The sequence below is a fragment of the Malaclemys terrapin genome, chromosome 7, assembly GCF_027887155.1.
Source record: "Malaclemys terrapin pileata isolate rMalTer1 chromosome 7, rMalTer1.hap1, whole genome shotgun sequence".
Taxonomy (NCBI): domain Eukaryota; kingdom Metazoa; phylum Chordata; order Testudines; family Emydidae; genus Malaclemys; species Malaclemys terrapin.
In genome coordinates, this window is record NC_071511.1 from 105,447,217 (window position 1) to 105,469,516 (window position 22,300).

At 36.7% G+C, this 22,300-nt stretch overlaps 2 protein-coding genes across 3 annotated transcripts in view; one reads left to right on the forward strand and one right to left on the reverse strand.

Moving 5' to 3' along the window:
• The window catches only part of INSYN2A (inhibitory synaptic factor 2A), a 79,650-nt gene extending 58,617 nt beyond the window's left edge, over nucleotides 1-21,033 (forward strand). Inside the window, exon 4 of the mRNA XM_054033803.1 lies at nucleotides 17,987-21,033. Within this exon, the coding sequence (XP_053889778.1) occupies nucleotides 17,987-18,170 (184 nt within the window). The 3' untranslated portion in view covers nucleotides 18,171-21,033. The remainder of the gene's footprint in view (nucleotides 1-17,986) is intronic.
• DOCK1 (dedicator of cytokinesis 1) overlaps nucleotides 1-22,300 on the reverse strand; it is a 566,139-nt gene that overhangs the window by 363,798 nt on the left and 180,041 nt on the right. The window lies entirely within an intron of this gene.

Here is a 22,300-nt window from a genome sequence, read left to right on the forward strand (position 1 = left end):
TTTCTTGGTGCCTGACTTGAGCCACTGGGATACAATTTGTAGAGGTGATGAGCATTCACAGCTTCAACTGAAGTTAATGAAAGCTGTGCTTTGAACATATACAATGCTCAGTACTCTGAAAACTCAGGCCCTAGGTGTCTCAATTTGGGCACCCAAAATTCATGTACACTTTTGACTACAATTCTTCTGTTCCTCCAATTGTAAAATGGGGATAATAGTCCCTCACTTCAGACGGTGTTGAGAAAATAAATTCATTAATATTTGTGAAGCACTCAGATGTTACATTGATACATGCTATAAAAGAAACACGAAGAAATTAATAATTCGGTCTTCAGAGAAGGGTTTGCATCACAGTTGCCAACTTTCACGCGGTAAATAAGCACCCCGACATTCACAATAAACCAGAAATCAAGCTAATCCCATTTCAAAACAAGGCCAAAACAAGCCAATCCCCAAGAACCCCAACACCTTGTGTGACTAGATCCCCAGGGCGTGCAATCTGGGACTGTGGTGGACCCGCTGTGCACCCCCGACTCTCTCCCACCTTGCCCTGCTTGCCCCACCCTTGCCAGGAGCTGATCAAAAAAAAGAAGCAACAAGCTACAAACCAAAAACTAGCCAACAAGCAACTCACAAGCCAATTAAGCCAAAAACAAGCCCAATTTCTGTTTTTTCACCCGCAGGTTTGCCATGTCTGGTTTGCATAGTGTGCAGTAAGTAAAGCATAGGGCTACATATAGAATAAGGGGGATAAAATAAAATATTAAAAAGCTGCGTATGCAGTGAGTACCATTCATCCAGTGTACTGAATGGAAAAAATAGTACATGATCTCGTAATTAAAGATAACCTCATAATGCATATGCACCAGGGGGACAAATTATGTTGTACAGAGAACCTTAAATTTAGGAACTGCCACATTTAGAGTACTTGACTTGGCAACCTTTATGTTCTCTTAACATCGTTTTTGTGTGCAATATAAAAGCATGTTTAAGTTAAACAGGTTAATAGAAAATGTGTGAGTTTCTCAAATAGCGATCCCCTCTTTATTTTTAAACTGGTTTAAGTGAAGCAGAACAGCACTTTTACAGCAATGAGTCAATTGCCCTGCTGACTACCCAACTGCATCTAGTAATGTCAAGTGCAGCATAACTGAGAAACTGGAATGTAGAAATGATTAATGTAATTAACTTTTTTCTGAAGATGACATTTTAAAAATATTAATGTTATCTAGCTCAATAGCTGAAGTCTAATTAAAGACCATCATGATGTGGAAGAAGATTAAAAATGATTCAGTACTTTACGTTTTTATCTTTTTGTTGAATTTGTAGATTTTGTCAAAATATACTGAGTATATTTGCAAACATTTTAAGTCTGCATTACTAATACGATATTTGTCAATATGCAGTTTACATTTTCCACAGAGATTGCTATCACTTTTGTAACTTTTTAGATGTTTCTTTTTGCCCCACTGATAAGAGTGAATCGCTAATACTTTTGAAGAGGAAAAAGGAAAAGATGAAAAAACTTAATTTTAAGTCACTTTTCCCCCTTTTAAATAAATGGATAACTAATAAATCATATGAGGAAAAGCTCTACTGTGTATTGAAAAGTTAAACACTTTTTATAAGAGAGAATATATTTGATTTTTACCTTTTGAGTAAAAAGAACAGCAGTTTTTTTGAAATTCTAACATTATAATGTGGAGTTAGACCAAATTTTTATAGCAAAGTTTACCTGACAACACTTAGGTATGTAATCTTTTGTACATACAGGTTTTTATTATAAGCATCAGCTGGATAACACAGGCCATATACTGCTAATATTCTCTATGCCAAATTCCAGTGAAAGTCAACTATATAATAATGAGAGGGGAAACAGAGGTCTCTGTTCCCTCAAAAATGCCACGCAAAAATAGACAGTGAACAGAGGTTTTCACTGGATACTCAGACTGTACTGGATCTTACAGGCACATACATTCCCACTAGTTACTACAAAGAGAATGGGAGGGCCCAAAATTGAAGTCTCTATAGAAATCAGTAGGGCAATAATACACATTTAAGATCAAAATCTTCTTTTTCCCAAGCCCCAATTATTTTTGCTATTAGAAGTAAACTAAACAGTTTGGCAGGGATTAAAAACACTAACATATTACTGTCTACTTTCTCCCATTTCACAAGGTAAGCAAACTTAACTACATCTCCCTATTTATAGCACATGTCAATTCTTCATTATCTTTAATGCAAGTGAAAAAATATCTTGTTAGACCTGGAGAGTGTAGGTAGATGGTTGTGTAAATATAACGAAGGGTTCTGCCACTGTAGTACCATTGTTCTGTCACTACACTTCTCATGAGTCAATTGTGCTAAATCATACAGAGGTTTTGTGATGCAGACTACTAATTTACAGAGATTAGCCTACTTTATGCTTTAAATTCAAAGTCAAACTTCTATTAACAGAGAGCACCATCACTATAACCCGTAAAGAATCAATATGAAGCCCTTATTACACAGCAATAGACTAACATTTAGTTAACAAAAATATGCAGCATACTGTGGAATGACAGTAAATTCTAGACCACATATAGATAACGAAAGTAGTCAAAAATCCCAATTTTAAGTAGTAAAATAAACTTAACAATTCAAGCGTTCATTTTGCTTTATCAAATGTTCAAGTACATTAGTATTAAGATCACAAAATCTGAAATCACAAATACATCCTTTCAGAATTGGTTATCTTTTACAAATGGAGGTATACCACTGAATTAGATTATAAAAACAAGAAAAAGATTAAATAGTGCACTATCAAGACAACTCAAATACTAAAGTCTAATGAAGTCTTATTGTTAAGGGAGATAATTGTATTGGTATGCAGAAACTGTGCCAATTCAATCATGTCCAATGCCCACTTGGAATAAAATCTTTGCAGCCTGTGTCATTCTGTGATTATCTCTTAGTGGAAGTACCCTTTCCATTCCTGCTTAAATTACAATCACTTGTGAATTTAAATTCTTTAACACAATGAATCAACGTGGGGAAAATTAGCCTTTTGTTTCATATTTTGTGCATTAATCTTAGGCATTTATCATGAATAATATGAAACTGGGAACATCCTAAAGCATTCACAATAGATTTCAAATTGGTCAGAAAGGTCAGAAGTACTCTATATAACCTATTCAAGGTTATTTTAGCTTCTGGAAAGATTCTTTTATTAATCAGATTAGTAGTCAATTTCTGCAGAGAAAAAAACCTGATTAAACCAGACTACAGAACTGTAGTTATTGAGAAATATTACTGAAAGCCACGTCAAAAAATAATTCAGACATTTTCTACTCCGATGAAATTTTAAAATTGTATTTGCTATTTTTAACAAGTTTTGTCCTTGCTATTAAAGTTCTTCTGATGTTGAGTTCTGACAACTGAATTGAAAATAGATTATTCAAGTCTATGAAATTTAATCCTCTCAATACAACAGCTGCAAATGAAACAAGTTCATAGGTTAAAAATCACACTTGTCAGATGAAAGCTAATTAGATAGCAGAAAATCCTCACAGAACTAAGTTTCCCTTACCTATCAATGCCAGAAGTCTATGAAAAGGTCTATTAAATTAAAGTCAATCTGGGACAGAGAAAATAAAAAAAAAGTAAGTAGATTATAGACTAAAAACTGCCAATATATATGCATAACCAACTGCATGTGCATCACTTGTTTGTGAAGTATCAAACGTACTTGTAGTTTCTTAACAATAGTAATATTCAATTTAAAACTGTGTAATTTTAAAATTTTGATATAAATCTATTGGCCTAATTTTCAAAAGTAACTAGTCACTTTGGCCCCAAAGCTTCAAAGAACTTACACGAGTAGCATTGAGTTCAATTAATTAAAAAATATATTTTTGGTAAGTTAGAAAAAGTGGGGGTGGGGTGGTGGAGGATAAAGTGTAATGGTATTTCTTCTCTTCCTGTTCCAATGGGACTACTTGTGCACATCAGTGAAGCAAGCATGTAAGCACTTGCAGGATCCAGGCCTTAATGTGTACTCATGTCACATATTAGTTAATAAAGTGAACATACAAAAGGCATTACTTTAGGCTTTAAGTATATTAGGAACTGACTGTAACCAAGCCACATGAGGTATTCTCAATAAATGTTTCAGTAATTGCAAATATACCTACTGTTCCATTACATGCTCCTGTGTGTACCCACACATCCTTGTTTTTATCTTGCCAAGTATATATGTTTAAATTCATAGGGCTGGTTAAAAAGATAAATAGTACTGGCTAATAGATAGAGTTAGGAACAGAAAGATTCTCCAAACAGTGTTGTCAATCCAGCTTGATCATGATTGCACTAAAGTCCTGGCTCTCCTAGTTATGCCCCACTCTTACACCAACTACAGTACCAACTACAGTACAACAGGCCAAATTGTGTAGTGATTTTATTAAATGTATAAGAGACCGCCAAACTCCTTCATATACACAACATCTCCTAGCCTCCCTTCAAGCTGTCATCAGACACTTTTACTTGTAAATAGATAAAACAAGGCACACAGATACAAATATTTGAAATCCAGTGCCAGTCATTGGAATGATCCACCCGTTATATAGTTCTTCGCATAGGGGAATGCTTGGGTTTTTATTTTTGTCATTTAGTCAAATAGATGAAATTAACAGCTATCCATTCTAAAATAATTCAACTCTGAACTTAAGCCAACAAAAACAAAAAATATTTGAGATAAATGTTGACAGTTATGGCTAAGTATTCTACAGTTTCCTGATCAGTGCATAAACATTGCTATTTTATATGATAAACTAAAATAGGAAAGGAAAGCATCCCTAGTCAGGCGAGTGGTTAAACACGTACTTCGCTTTAATCAAGTGTAAGTGCTTTTTTGAATGGGATCTAGAGCAAATAACAATGCTAGATTATTTTGGTCAATTTATAGTAATGTCTTCAACATTTAGTTTTGAGGTTTTCTTTTACATACACGAACACAAACAAAATGTAAGTGTTTTAGAAAGTATTTTGGGAATATTCTATTGAACATCACCATGTAAATTTATATTCTGATTTACAGAAGAGTTGAGCACCTTCATTTCCCACTGAAAGGTAGGCTACAGAGGCTTATCACTCCAAAAATTCTGAATACATCATATTTACTTACAGGCATGAAGTCAGTGGCAAAACCCCAAATTATCTTGAGCTATGAACCAAAAAAAGACAACCAAAAAACAGCAGAAAAACTGTTTAGGAAGTGACATGAGAAGGCAGTTTTCAAATGCCTCTCAGTTTGGTTATTGGAGCATTCAATATATTGTTAAGGCTACTGACGTTTAGTAACTTGTTACACAGGTCACCTCTGAAGTGTAGTTCTGATCTGAGAAGAAACCATTTGAAAACAGCACCTTCATATTCAACAGATTTGCTCCTTTTACACACAATCATATTCATTCACTTGAATGAGAAAAGTACATTTTTGCTACTCTTACCCATTAGTCCCGCAGAGCCAGCATAGCTATAAGTGAGCAGTATGCTAATTCTTCTTGTGCATTAGCAGAATAATCCCAATTACAGAGCCACTTACACCTGTGCAACCCCACTGACAGCAATGGGATGCCCCAGGTGTAATGGAATGCCGTAGAACATTTATTAACAGTGATATGCTAGAAGGAAACAAATCTGCTTGGCTTTCTGATCCTAAATTTACAGGGTTAATAGTTATAACAATTTTTTAAAATATCTTTTTGTTGTAAAGTGAGCACATTTCATATGCAGGCTATTGAGAAACAAACATGGAAACTCATACTTAAAAATAAATTGTTTATTTCAACTTTTGATAGCACCCATACCCTGCTCTAGACACCTTACAATAATTAAAATGAGTAATACTAAAATATATAAAAATATACTCACAATGCCATAATAGTTGGCCTTAATAATAACCAGGCATCTAACTTCTCCTCATTGTCATCATGTCCACCGGCTAAAAGATCCAGGTTCTGGGGCACCAAGGAAGGGACAAGATCCAGAATTCAGAGGCCTTCAGAAAAATACCTTCCCCTTCAGCCCCATTCTTACTTAACCAGAGATGTTGCTAAGTTAAGCATGTCTGCTGACTGTAATTCCTGTGGTACTGTACCAAATAAGAGAGACAATCTCTAGAATAGGTAGGCCCTGAAACTCTATCCAGAAATTAACAGCCAGTGCAGACTACAGAGCAATGACTACATGAAGCTGTAAAGTAGGCAGGCTTGGCGGAATTCAATTTTTTTGTAATTTCGATGGATACTACAGATACTTATTTTTAACCATTTTTTCTATTTTTGGTTATTTAAATTTTCATAGATGTGAAAAATTATGGAGAGGATCAGACAATTATTTAATGACAGTAGACACAGATTCAAAAAGTTTAAGCTTTATAACCATTAACACAAATGTTCAATGTTGTATTTTAAAATATGCAAAGTAAATAGCCGTAAAATCAAATGCTAATAAGTTCTCAAGCAGCATTTTCTTACTTTACCTATCTGTAAATTTCAATCATCGTGGAAATATTTTTTCAGTGGTTTGTGGCTATAGGGTGATACCGGTAAAAAAAATCAAATCTTTCCAAGCCTAAAAGTAGGCCTGATTTTAATCTCACTAATATTAGTTTTACAAGTATAAGGAGGATAAACGGATAATCTTTGCCAATCCATCAACCATGCCAGGAAACGTAGTCATAGAAAATTAGTTGACTGCTGAATAACAAGGACACTGCCACTCATGTTGCTCCACTAACTCTCTTAATGGCCTTACATACACATTGAACAGGAGGGACGAGAAACTAGAACCATATAGTACCCCAATCTGAAAGAGCCATCACCCAAAGCCATCTTCTCGGACCTCTCATAAATTACCCATGATACTGCCATGCTTTCTAGCACACTGCATCAGAATGCAGCCTCACAGACAGTCTCGCAGAGACCAGAGGCATCTATTGGCATAGCATTTTTAATAAATCAGAATGTCAATGAGGGCAAAACTGTTGTAATATTTGTTTTTAGACATGATTTCTCAATTGTTACCTTATAAACAACCAACATGTTTCAATTTGTTACTATATTATTTCTTAGAGCAATGTGTATTATGTAAGATTCTTAGATAAGGAGTAAATCCAAAAGAATTTCCAAGTTTGCTGCTAGATCTCCTCCCACATACCATATGTTTCAAACTAGTGTTTATAACTCAGCAGACTCTATGCTCAAAACCATACACGCTATTAACAGCAATTTTAAAGCTTGTTCTGTTCCCAGCATTTTTAAATATATTCACTCATGAAAAAAGTATAGTAGTCCACAATAATAATCCAAAACACTACAGTTTCCAATATTTGATTCTGCAAAGTTTTTGGATTATTACTGTTGAATACTTTTTTGTTGTTTTAATAAAGGACAGCTACAAGCATATGTTATCTTAAAAACCTTAGTCAAATTAGCAAAAGGAAACCAACGGAGGAAAAAATGATTACTAAAGAAAAAAGATCCAGCTTTAGGTAATATATTGGTTTCATTTTACTACAGATCTGGGTTAAAATGAGTTTGTACACTCATCCAGTTTCTTTTAAAAGTTAAAGACTCTTGTTATGTTGCTGGAACTCCTCCTCATGAGAAACAAGATAAGAATCCTACTTGAAAAAGTGAAGAGAAAGGAGAAAAAAGGGGATCAGGAAGGAGGGAAACTAGTTTGACGTGGAGTGATAAATGAAAGGCTAGAATGGAGGCACTTCCAGGAGTAACCTTGCTGGAGAGTCACAAATCATGATGCTATCCCTGCTGATTGTTCATTGGAATTTTGGTATAAATATGTAGCTATACATCTGCTATTAAAAATAAATGTTATAGGTTAAAGGGACGGCTGCCTTATATTTCTTTATATTTAACATGAGTATGTAGTTATATTGGTGTGGGTAGCATTTTACAGAGACAAAGACAAGCTCCTTGTCTAAAGAGTTTATAATCTAAATTAGATAAGACATGATAGGGGGGAAAATATGTCAAGCGAGAGGAAGGAAGCCTAACTTACACAAACTACCATTATGACAGATGTATGCATTCACAAAGTATGCATTATATTATGCCAATTACAAACGCATGAGCATGCGTACACACACACACACACACACACACACACACACACACACACACACACACAAACAGAGTTAAAGGACATTACTGGGCTTGCAAAGCAAAGCACTCAAAAGTTAGCAAATGCCAGCATTTCCTAACTTTTGAGAGCTTGACTTTTCAACTTAAATAATGGTCTTTTAATATTTTTGGGGGAGAGGGGAGGTTGTATGAAATTGTCATAATATAATGCAAAATAAGGCAACTATCTCTCGTAATGCTAATGCCTGTAGAACCTTCATTTGGCCCTCTGAGCAGATACATTATGAGATAATCTTTAATTGCATGATCACATAACTTTTTTTCCCCCCACAGGACCGTTGCCTCATTCAGTGGATGATTCATATCGTATACGCATGGTTCAATGTGTGACCCAATCCCTTCTTTATTGCACACTCTTCAAACCCTGCTCTGAACACAGTATTATTAATTTCCTCATGGGCTTTTCTCTGGCACCCATCACTATAAAATCTGAGTGTTTAACAACAACTGATCTTCACAAAACACCTGTGAAAAGAGTGGGTATTATCCCCATTTTACAGATGGGGAAGTGAAGCATTGACAGATTAAGGTCAAAAGTATCTACTAATTTTGGATACCCAATTTGAGAAGCCTAGGACCTGATTTTTCCACAGTGCCTAGCATTATACAGCACTTTATATAGTATCACAGAAATATAGAGCTGGAAGGGACCTCAAGCGCTGCAGCATGACCAAGTATACCATCCCTGACCGATGTTTGTTCAACCTGTTCTTAAAAATCTCCAATGATGGGGATTCCACAGCCTCCTTTGGGAGCCTATTCCAGAGCTCAACTACCCTTGTAGTTAGAAAGATTTTCCTAAAATATAGCCTAAATCTCCCTTGCTGCAGATTCAGCTGATTACTTCTTCTCCTACCTTCACTGGACTTTCTTACAGTGTGGTGCCCAGAACTGGACACAGTACTCTAGATGGGGCCTCATCAGTGCTGAGTAGAGTAGGATAATTACCTTCCAAGTCCTCCAGACAAGACTCCTGTTAAAACACCCCAGAGGATATTAGCCTTTTTAGCAACTACATCATGTTGACGACTCAGTCAATTTGTGATTCTCTATAACCCCCAGATCCTTTTCTGCAATACGATTACCTAGTCAGTTATTCCTCATTTTGTTGTTGTTCATTTGATTTTTTTTTCTTCTTAAGTGTAGTACTTTGCACTTCTCTATACTGAATTCCATCCTGTTGATTTCAGGCCAATTCTCCAATCTGTCACAGATATTTTGAATTCTTTTAATCCTGTCCTCCAAAGTGCTTGCAACCCTTCCCTGCTTGTTGTCTTCCACTAATTTTACAAGCGGACTCTTCATTTCTTTATCCAAGTCATAAATGAAAACATTGAATAGTACTGGACCAAGGATTAACCCCTGCTAGACCCCATCAGATACATCCCCCAGATTTGACAGCAAACCATTGAGAACTGCTCGAGTATCGTCTTTCAACCAGTTTTGCACCCACCTAATGGTATTTTCATCTAGACCTTACTTCTCTAGTTTGCGTACGAGAATGTCATGTGGGACTGTGTCAAAAGCCTTACTGAAAATCAAGATATATCATGTCTACTGCGTTCCTCTATCCAGTAGGCCAGTAACCCTGGTAAAGAAGAAAATTAGTTTGTTCTTGGCAAATTGGCATTTGTTCTTGACAATTCCATGGTGGCTATTACTTATAATCCTATTATCCCTTGGGTGCTTACAAATTGATTTTTTAATTTGTCCCAGTATCTTTCCAGGTACCAACGTTAGGCTGACTGATCTATAATTCCTCAGGTCTTTTTTCCCTTTTTAAAGAGAGATGCTATGTTTTCCTTCTCTGGGCCTCTGAGACCTTACCCATCTCCATGATTTCTCAAAGATAATCTGCCAGCAGTTCTGTAATTGTTTTAGTACCCTAGGATGAACTGCAACTTTAATACATTTAACATTCCTAAATATTCTTTAACCTGTTCTTTCCCTATTTTGGCTTGCAATACATCCCTTTTGTTGTTAATATTAATTATAATTATCTATGTTAAGCATTTGGTCACAATTTACCTTTTTAGTGTAAACAAACAAAATAGGCATTAAACACCTCAGTCTTCTTAGCGTAATCCATTATCATCTCTCCCTCCCTGCTAAGAAAGGACCTACGCTTTCCTTTGTATTTCTCTTGCTCCTAATGTATTTATAGAACTTCTTATTGCCTTTTATGTCTCTTGCTAGGTATACCTCATTTTGTGCCTTAGCCTTTCTGCTTTTTCCCCTACATGCTTGGTGCTATTCTTTTGTACTCATCTTTAGCGATTTGTCCATGTTTCTACTTTTTGTAGGATTCCTTTTTAATTTTCAGGTCATTACACTGTTCTGATGGAGCCATATTGGCCTCTTACTGTTCTTATCTTTCCTTCCCATCAGGACAGTTTGCTGGTTTGCCTTTAATATTGTCTGAAACTGTGAGCTCTCCTGAACTCCTTCTTTTGTTCAAAGCACAGCTCCCATTGACCACAGTTGTACTGTGAGTGCCCAGCACTTCTGCAAATCAGACCCCAAGCTCTCAAGTCAAGTGCCCATAAAATGACAATTAGTGGCTGCCTGTGAAAAGTTTGGTGTGACTTGCCCAGGATCACACAGGAACTCTTTGACAAAGTCAGGGATAGAATCCAGTTTTCCGGGGCAGCATTCAACTGCCTTAACCATGAAACCATCCTTTCTTTCCCTTCAATCCCCTGCCTCAATCACTGCACACGTTCCAACTTTTGCAATAAATGTAGCAGGGGTTCTATACACAACAGCCTTGACTACACAGCCTTGATTAACTCCCAGAGCAGGTCCATCCTGTGTACTTAATGAGGCAGGTGTCCGGTGGGGAAAAAAACAGCATGTGCTCATGTAATTCAAGACTGTCTCAAGGCACATGCAAAATGGAGGGGGAACCTTCATTTTGGGGTTTCCTACTTGACTGTGCACCTTTAATAATGTCTTAACAGAGGGATATGGGTGTATGCATAATTTACTAGGTTTTTTAAAAAAAGCTGAAAAATCAGAAATGCCATCATGTCAAGTCACATTGACACCCACCTGAGTCATTCTGCGATTTGAGCTAAAAGAGTAGCTGATAACAGGTTTTCATCCAATGTGGACCAGCACTAGAAGGGGATGATATACACTGCCAAAGGGTTTCACAGATGAGTGGTGAGATTCAAAAATCATGAGTTCCATTCCAGGCTCCAGAGAGGAGTGTGCTCTAGTGGGCACAGACTGTTCTGCCTTTCCTTCCCTCCCACTATGCTCATTCCCCAACGACCTGTCACCCCTTCACCCAGTCCTTTGGCCAGCCATTCCCAATCACCTCCCCACTCCCATGCCCAGTTTCTCTTCTCCCAGCTCCTCATCCAATCTTTCACTTCCCTTTCCACTCCCCCGCCTCCATATGCCTGCTCCCTACCTACATACCCTGTCTCCACTGGGTTCCCACTCCTGGTCTTCTCAACCAGGTAGTCACAGCCTCTTTCTACCCCAATCCCCAGGTTCCTTCTCTACCCCCCCCCCCCAACAGCCTACAGTCCCAGTAATGTACCCCCATCCAGGCCTCTGTCCATGCCCCCTGCTCTGGCTCTTATCTCCTCTGCACTGGAATTATTCAGTTTCCTTTTCCATGTTGCCTGGGCATCAGCAGAGGGGAGTACTGAACACAGGAGAGACAAGCTCCCTCCCCTTAGTTCCAGTGCCCAGGCCCAGCACAACCTGCAGCAGCACAGCGCTTTAATTCAAAGCAAAGTCCTGCTCAGCTGCAGGCTGAATCATGTTTATTGAAAATGGAATGTTCTGTCTTTTTACCTAGGAAGCTCTAGCAAGTCTCTACTGAGAGTGTGCAGTTCCTAAAGACTAATAATTTGGGTGGATTTTCACATCCTTGACACAAAAAGTCACTCCCCTTTCCAAGAACTTGCAATTTTGTGGGTAACAGCTGAACTGTTTGGGTTGAAATTTACACACAAATACAAAGTCAGCCAGAGGCAGACCCCTGGCATGGAAATTTTCAGCCCAACTAGTTAAAAATTGTCAAAGATAGAAGCAACTGTAGGTTGTGTCAGGCAAACTTTATATTTAGGGAGTGCTACCATCCCCGTCTATAATATTTAGCATTGTCTCTCGTTTCTGGTGAGATTTGTTATTTATTAATTTTTAGGCCAGCCTAATAAAAGCTAAAGCTACTTATTCTGCTTCCCTTTCACACGTTCAGTAATACCTCACTTCAGAGCACTGATGCCAACAGCAAAACACACAAGTAAGGGTGATGCAGCCGTCACTTTTATTAAGCTTGTGTGGGTCATTGTGGGAGAGGCTGAGGAAAAAGTGGGGAAGATTCTGAAGGTGAATGAGACTGTGTGGCTGATAGGATCAAGAATAATTAAGGCACAGAGGACAGCGTGGGAGAAAAGAGGAAGGATACAAACAGGCATGAAGGTATGCAAATTTATCAGAGTTCAAGCAGAAGAGTGGTAAGAGGTAACATCTAAGTGTGATCAAAGATCTGCAGCTCCCTGAAGACAAGGACAAGGGGTTTCGATATTGACGTAGATGAGGGAAATGAAGGGACTCAAGTGGGGATGACGTGGTCAGAGCAGCAGGAGATGACTTTAGGAATGGTATTTTGGATACTCTAGAAGGGATGTGCAATGTGGGAATCTGGTAGATCACAAAGAAAGTTGAAACAGTCTACGCAAGAGATGAGTGTTTGGAAGTAGGGATAAAGGAGGAGGGATACATTTGGGATATATTGTAGAGGAGGAAATGGCAATTTTTTAGCAATAGACTAGATGTAACTAAAGCCAACCAAGCCCAGAATTTTGAAAGGCAAAGCAGGAGAAAACTACAATAATGGTACATCAACTATGTTGAACATGATGGACAGGTCCCAGAAAAAGAAGATTAAGAAAAAGCTGTTGGACTTGGCCAGAAAGAGGACGCAAGTGCAGGCTCAGTGGAGTGAGAGGCCAAGTAAGACTGAAGAGTCACGGACAGAGTTAGCAGCATGGAAGTCAAGGCAATGGGACAAAACAAACAAAAACAATGTATCTGACATTCCTGTTTGTAAGCTTTCCAAAATGTTATTTGTTTATTTTGATAGTAGTACTTGTATACACAGCCAAACGTTTAGAGGTCAACTGTAAGCAGCTTTCATTTTAGTTAGGCTTCTTTTAAAAGTACACGGAAATGTCTGTATCAGCAGCATAATGCTAGTAACAGCTGAGCAAAGTGTAAGGACAAAGCAGCACATACTGTAAGTAAACCTCAGTATTTAGACCAGCTCCCATTAGCTGAAGTCTTGCATTTCTTAAAAATGTAAATGTTAGTTATTAGACTACTTCAGAAATATTCAGTAAAAATACCTGTATAAATTCATCAATACTCATGACTTTCAAATTCTCATTTTCAATCTCCTAAGAACAGCATCCTAATTCTACCATCACCAAAATACTTACTATATAAAAATACAGCTGGTCATATAAGCGTGTGTGTAACTATCGATAAACATAGATATAGATATCTATAGTTAGATAGATAGATAGATAACACGTGACCAGCTATATTTTACTGCATTATAAAAGAAAAACTCTGATTTTGTTTCACAATGATAAAATATGCAAATATGTATTAAGTCATTAATTTGTAATCAAACAAGTTATTTGCATGGAAGGTTACAGGAAGATAAGAAAATTCTAATTTAAATGCATTTATCTTCTGGGCCAACAAGCCATTCTCCTGTAAAACCTATACAGTTATAAAAGGTGACAGGATATAAGTGTTAGTATTCTCTCACTCTCTTCAAAATAACATATTGTTATTTTGATGCCAACTGATAAAAACAGCCTGAGATGCAGTACAGATGGTTTTATGCAATACAGAATAACAATAGTTTCTAACCCAAATATGCTTTTCCTCACAGGAATTAAAACTGCATACGCTTTTATCTTGCAGTCAGTAAACATTTTGTAATAAAAACTGATTATAAAAAGTTGCTTAACACGTTATAAATGATTTTAAGAATTATCTTTGAAGTCTAAAATAGACCTTAATTTAAAAAAGCTTTACATTGGTGAATATCACAGAACATGATAAAAACATATTGGGCTAGGTAAAAACAAATATTTTTCCCCAGTGAGAGCTGAACTGCATATTTCATACATTTATTCAAGTAAACAAGCTGATGCTAACATTGCAAGCCAAATTCTGCCCAGATTTGCACCCCACCATAATGAACAGATCTGTAAAGCAAAATTAGTTCTTTTTCTATGTAAGATATTTTTAATTGCCATGCTGATTTTTCCATTTTTATTTTTGGAAATAAACACACAGCATGCACACAACTCAATGGTATCCCAACCTTTTAACCAAACCACAGGTTTCTTGCTAGCTTTCTTTTGCTAGCAGTGCAGCTAAACTGCAAATAACAATTTGTCATCCACATAGTCTTGCTATTTTGTTAACAAGAAGTTGGATTATATTACTCTGTAATTACATGGTTCTGCAGTGAGATTAATTGCTTAATAACAAGATACCCAATGTAGCTGCTTAATAGAAATTCAATATTTGGTGAGTCTGAAGCAACAGATTTTTTTTTTTTTACATGTTACAATTTTTAACATGTCTTTCATACTGTTAGATTAATACTCAATATTCACTTTGAAGTGTCTCCATTGTTAGAAGTGTATTTACTTTTCTCTTATACCGGCAATCAGAAAGGCTATGTAAAGTTTTCAAACTGACAGGAATGTCCATACTTACATTGAAGCCTAGAACACATTTAACCATTCTCCACAATTTAACAAACTAGGCTGTTCTCCTGCATTTATGATCCACATAAATGGATCCTCACACTGGTGCAAAGCCCACTGATTTCACAGGGACGTCCTGCAGGTAGATTCTTGTGAGCTCTGACACCAGTTCCTCTTACTAAGTCACTTAATCTCTCTGGTTTTCTTTTCCCATCTGTAAAATGAGGATAACATTTAGCTACCTCACAGGTAGGGTGACTTGGGTCCGTACGCAAATTGTCCCGATATCCGCCGGCAGTGTTTTTTTTTTTTGCTCTGGCGGCAGGGACTGACTTGGTTGTTTGTTTTTTTTGCCCCCCACCATGTGTCCCGATTTTCTCTTTCCCTCATCTGGTCACCCTACTCACAGGATTGTAGTGAGAAGCACTCAATATCTGCAAAGTGCTACATAGGAGCTAAAATACACCAAAACCTTCCAATGGCTGGAGGCATAATGGCTCCCAAACACCCAGGATATCTAAAAAAATTTCCCATAAAACTCTTTAAAATGTAACGTTAGGTATGAAGCAACAAGGCTTCACATCTCATGCAGCTTGAGGTTGGGGAAGGAGGAATCAAAGGTCTCCCGTTTTAGTATATGTAACCGGTTAATTTGGTGACGGCTTAAAAGCAGTGGTTCCAAAACTTGTTCCGCCGCTTGTGCAGGGAAAGCCCCTGGTGGGCCGGGTCGGTTTGTTTACCTGCCGCATCCGCAGGTTCGGCCGATTGCGGCTCCCAGTGGCCGTGGTTCGCTGCTCCAGGCCAATGGGAGCTGCCGGAAGCGGCGGCCACTAAGTCCCTTGGCCCGCACCGTTTCCAGTAGCTTCCATTGGCCTGGAGCAGCAAACTGCAGCCATTGGGAGCCGTGATCGGCCGAACCTGCGGATGCGGCAGGTAAACAAACCGGCCCGGCCCGCCAGGGGCTTTCCCTGCACAAGCAGCGGAACAAGTGTAGGAACCACTGGCTTAAAGAATCTCTCCCCTAACCCACATCATAGAATCATAGAATATCAGGGTTGGAAGGGACCTCAGGAGGTCATCTAGTCCAACCCCCTGCTCAATGCAGGACCAATCCCCAGACAGATTTTTACCCCAGATCCCTAAATGGCCCCCTCAAGGATTGAACTCACAATCCTGGGTTTAGCAGGCCAATGCTCAAACCACTGAGTTATCCCTCCTTAAGATCAACCCTTTGCATGGAGTTGATTACACTTGGAATCTGAGGGCCTACAAAATTAAAAATGCTAAGCTGACACCTGGGTCAGAAAGGACTTAAACCAAAACTATATTAAATGCAAAAAAGCCCCAACACCACCTAGAAAACAAAGAGAAAAATACATTTGTGCAATACTACTGTTGCACAATTAAGTGCTGAAAAGCTGGGAAATACCAAAAGTTAAGCTTGAATGTGCAGGCTTATCTCCGCCCCTTGAGCATAAGCATTATGATATACAATTGTTTTTTCACGTGTTAATCAAATATTATGAAAGCATCAGATAGCAGCTGCTGAATGGGGCCAGATGACTTGTCCCTCTCTCAAATTCCTCCCTGAGCCTGAACCTGCCCTGTCCCCTAATTCTCTTTTCAAAATCCTGCTGTGCTCCCTAACATACAGAGTAAGGTGAGAAGGCCCACTGTCAACTTTCTCCACATCCAGCATGCATTGGAACAAGATCATTTCTGCTTCATTCAGAGCTTTTGCAGCTCTTATTTGGCTTGGATTACTGTGCCAAATTCCCATTTTTATTCACCCTTTTGCTGCATCTTGAGATTGCATTTCTTTGTTTTTACAAACTAAATTTGAAATGTACTTTAGTGCTGTATGTTGATCCTAGGGCTATAAATTCATCTGCATCTTTTTTCTTAACTACAGGGCAGCCAGCAAGGTTTTCCACTCCACAAACTGCTTACAATTTAGGATGCATATTTTATGAGTTTAAGTTTACTTTCATGTGTTAGATTTAGATTGTTGAATGAGTAATAGATTTTATAAATATAATAGATCTATTATAAATAGATTTTTATACTATAATATGGGGCTATCAAAAAGTACACCCTAGATCTACCAAAACAACTTTTCTTTCTTTAGCTAAAAATGTGGATCTACAACAGATGTTTTGTCTTGCAATCAAAATAAAGACTCAGGCATCTTTTTGACTTGGAAGGGCTATTATTTGCAGTAGGTTAAGTGTACTGTAGATTATGCTGCCAGAAATATGGCCAAGTTCAGAGGCAATTAGTGTATGCTAGAAAGCTTGAGCATCAAGGAGCCTTAATCACTGTAATGTACATGTAGATAACACCCACCTGTGGGAAAAAATGTAAGGACCTGCTCCCAAACCTTACAAACCCCATGAGATATACACAAATTCCAAAATATCAAAGAGGAAGTATGTCTCTTTCCACCTGCTTTGGCCCCACTAGAACTATGCCACCAGGGGGTTGAGCCCTACTGATAGCTGAAACAGAGATTCCTGGGAGGGTAATCTCCACATGAATTGGAATTAGGGGGGCAGGGCATAACCCTTCCTCAATATAGATGCAGACCCATAGAGAAGTGTTTCCAGACTCCAAGGATGAAATTGCCTAAGGAGGTTGTAGAATCTCCATCACTGGAAATTTTTAAGAGCAGGTTAGACAGACACCTGTCAGGGATGGTCTAGATAATACTTAGTCCTGCTATGAGTGCAGGGAACTGGACTAGATGACCTCTCGAGGTCCCTTCTAGTCCGATGATTATATGATCTGCCACATAGCAAGTTACTATGGAATCACCTCTGAACGTGGCCAGAATTCGTATTTTAATTTGTGGTACAAGGAATTTTTTTTTCAAATTCACATTTGTTGGAGTTACAGAGATCTAGTTTATATTTCTTTTGTATATACTGTTAATACCTTTGCACTTGGATATCAGTGTTGGATGTTGTCTTAATTGAAATCATTATATCATAATAATTTAGCACTTAATTGCATTTTTTTTTTTTTTTTTAGTGTGGAGTTGGATTTTAAACAGCAGGAAGACAAACTACAGCCGGTTCTGAGAAAACTTCACCCTATTGAGGAAACTCAGGTTGCACCTTTGCCTTATTCTCAGGAGAGTTACTCCTCAACTCCCAAACAGAAATCCAAAACTGAATCAAAAAAGCACGGAAGATGGAAACTCTGGTTTCTTTAACTAAGTCCATTAGCTATGGAGTTTAAGGCCTTCTTTGAAACATATTTGGAATTCAATTAATCATCTAAAAAGGGATCTTGGTAAATTGATCAGTGTAATCAGCCACTGTTACTCTGGTTATTATGGGCAGCATTCAGTTCTCACCATATGTACCAAAAAGGCCTTTGTACCTATAAACTAATGTTCATGAGCAAGGCATTAAATCATACCTTGCCAACTTTTATTTGAAGTTCACCAATGTGGGATGTAAAATCAGAATTGAAATTTGTATAGACAAAGATGACAAGTAAAACTATTTTCTCACCACCACCACCCCCCTTAGATCTGCAAGTGTTATGTTTCAACCTGGTAAATGGCATCCTGCACACAACTAAAATCACTATTTTTAAGCCTTTTTATGTTCTGTTTCGTTTTAAACATTAATGAGGAAAAAAAGCAAGCCTTGTGTTTGCAAAGATCTTCAATTTTACATTTAATTTTGCAAATAAGTGGGGGTCATGAGAAGTGCAATTTTTAGCACATAATATCCTGGAGAAAGCACAACTTTTCAAATGATCGAAGACCGTGAATAATCTCTATGATGTGACTATATATGTGTATTTGCCTTCATGTGCTGTAGAGTTAAACCAAGTTATTACATCTCAGCATCATACTGACACCTCTAATTTAGTGTCATATTTATCACCGGACTTGTGACATATTTACTGCTCATTTCAAAGGATGAGCAGCCAGAAACCACCCGAAGTCAGGACACACCTTTAATCACTAAAAGTTGACAGGGTCGAAGCTATGGGACACTAACCTTTCTTAGATCTCATTTTTATATTTTGGTACCCAGACGCCAAAATGCTATATTCTGGCACAGAATATGAAAAAAATAAGATGGATAATATTAAAATGATAAATTGTTGGCAGTTGCCACACTTTAAATCCTTTTGTAATTCAATCTTCAGAAAAACTGTACACTATTGTAGAGGGTGCTAGAAATTTCATAGTATGCATTATGCTTTATTACAAGAGTTCAGAAGGGCCTGGCAACTTTAATAGTTATTTATTTAGCTGAGCTTCTAGGATCAATTTCCAGACCAACATAATATCATTTGTATTAAAGTAATATATTAACTGTACTAATCAATCACACATAGGGGGAAAAGCTGTGAATCAAATTTCTTCTTAGATTTTTAAAAACAGTCACACTTTAAATCCACTATCAGTTATATACTGCAATCTTTTCCCTTTCCATATTAAGCACTGTCGTTAAAAAACCCTAATCTAGGTGACTGTCTGGAAAACTCTTGTAATGATAGGGATTGGGAATCTTGTTTCTTTTTTCTTTTAGTTAAATAATTTGAGTAGTATACACTCATGTGACAGAAACTGGGATACAAGGTACTGGCTCTGTAATTTCATATCCCAAGGCAGCATTAAGATGTGAATTTTTCAGTCTTTAGATGCAGCAAAAAGGTGGAAGAAATGAATCCCTACCAGAAGAGTCTGCACCTAAACCTGGAGATGTTTATGTTCAACTCTTTTTATCCCCTTACCTCAACATCAAATCCATTTTTAAGTACTATTAATTTTACAAATTTCCTGAAGCAAGCAGTGTGGTCTTTGTCTTCAAAGTAAATAGAAAGTTAATGTGAGTACATACAGTATATGTGAAACTGTTTATGTCCACTTCAAAACTATTTCAACTGGATGCTTTAATGAAAAAAACTCACCTGTGTAGTAAATGTCAAGAGGGCTACAAATCCTTGTACATAAGTAAACAGTATTCTAAAATATTTTTGTGAGAGATAAAGGATAAGAAAAGGTGTGCAATGAAGGAAGTGCAATTGTTTCATGTGGAAAAAAAATGTTTCATGTATTTTATACTGTTTTTAATTAAAGTTATAAAACTGTTTACTAGATATCCCATCTTGTTTTAAAAATCCCAACTATTTCAAAGCATTAAATATATATATATATATATAATTTATTTATTTTTCCTAAACAGAACAAAGTCTCAAATATGGGCATACGTAGAAAAAACACCCACATTCAATATTTTAAAACAGTGCTATACTTCAAAGTATAGTGTCACACTTACAAAGAAAATATCATACATGTCAAGTATATTTTTTAAAACACTGAGTCAAACATCTCACAAACGGAATTCTTTAGAGATGGTTAATGCCAACTAATAAGACAGACTTCTTAAAAATCCATTCTAAATCTTCTTGTGTGCAAGGACTCTGATGCAAAACTCTATAAATGTTTTTATGCTTGGTTATTGAGTCAGACCCAAAACTAGTATTATACAGGCGTTCAGAATGAAAAAGAAGGATTCCTTGGTGAAATATTTAAGAGCTAAAAAAATGAAAGTTATCACTGAGTGTTCTCTACATGTCCAGACTATTTTCTTAAACAAGTTGCAGATTTTTAATTTTTTACATTTTTTTAAAAAGAAAAAGCTAACATACATAGTAAATGCATATTGTGTTATACCATACCATACTATGTAATTTGTAATAAAATGTTTTTTCAAGTGTGTTAAATGCATCATATTGTATAACATTTAGGATCACACAGGCTCGATTTAGATCTTGAGAAGAATATTTAATTCTAATAACTTTTAGCTACATATGGTATGTGACTGACATAGAACTGTTTCCACCCTAATGTGATACATGTGATAAAAAGCAGGAACAACATTATGACAAAGGAAACATCACCACTATTAGTGTAGCATATTATGTAATTTTGCTGCTAAATTCATTGGCAATATCATGCATTCTCAGACACTAAATTTACTATTTGCACTGCTCCCATAATACGCTTTAATTAGTTTCTAATCAATAAATACTGCAGTAATTTTGCATTACTTACTGTTTTCATATTACATGGACAATGTTTTCTAAGTCTGCATAATTCCCATTAAGCAACAGTGACATTCCTATGTTTTGAAATTATTATTAGGAAACAATTCATGTAAGTATCACTTGTTTTCTTAAAATTAATCACTGTAAAATACTTTATAATCAGGGTAAAATGAAAAAAAATCATGATTAAAACTGAAAAAAAACCCACAATAAGTACAAAGTGTTTGGTTTTTCTTGCTTCAGATAAGATGCTATGCAATGAACAAACAGAATAACTGACTATGCATTCTTTACTTTCTTCAATGTTTTAATGCTACATTACATTTTAAAAACCTAATAGATTATTTTTTCATAAGCATTTTGAAATCAAGCTGTTAAAATTGCATTAATCTAATGTAATAGTACACAGTATGTACTACTCTTTCAATTTCGTGGCTGTGATTGCCACCAATAATATAATGGCAGTATGTTTACAGCTCTGATATACTAGGATGAAGCAGAAGGCCTGAAACATTTCTTAGCATTATTTCAGTATCAGTAAAGTACAACTGTAGCTGCTGGAAATATGCTGCCAATTTATTTAACTGAATGCAGTATCGAAATAAAACTTGGTATATTATATGTATAGTCCATGTCCATTTGCTCCATTCATGATGATATTCAATTCATACTTCAACGCACAAAAAGCTAGATAATAGTGAGGGAACAAAGTCTTAATTTTTGCAATAATGGCTTGTAATGAGTAATTTGAAATGTGTATGAGAAAAAAAATTACATTGTGCCACAATACTATTTTTTACTTTGCAGTAGCCAATGAAGAAAATAACATTTCAAACCTTCTGCCCAAGACTTTGGCACTCACTGTACCCCATGATTCATAGAGTTAAAAGTCCTCAAATTTTATAAGCAAAGATCCAAAATAGCAAATACTGAAAAGTCCATCTATTTATTTTCATTGCTGTGTTTGTGGGGGGGAAACATATTGAGTTGGTGTTTTTGAGTAACGTGTGGGTCTTCGTGATTTTTGGACTTATAATACTTATCAAAAGTGCCTAGAAGAAAGCATCGGAAATTCTAAAATGTGTTTACAGGACACTCACCGTTCTTTCCATTTATCATTGTTTTAAAGCAACCCGTTTTTCAGAAGCTTAAAGGTCCTGTTTCTGTCAAAGCAAAATCTTGCTGCAGCTGTAAACATTAAGCCTTTATTGGGTCTTCCGTAATAAAATGAAATAAATAAATAAATAATCTAGTGTGGACAGAGTGACT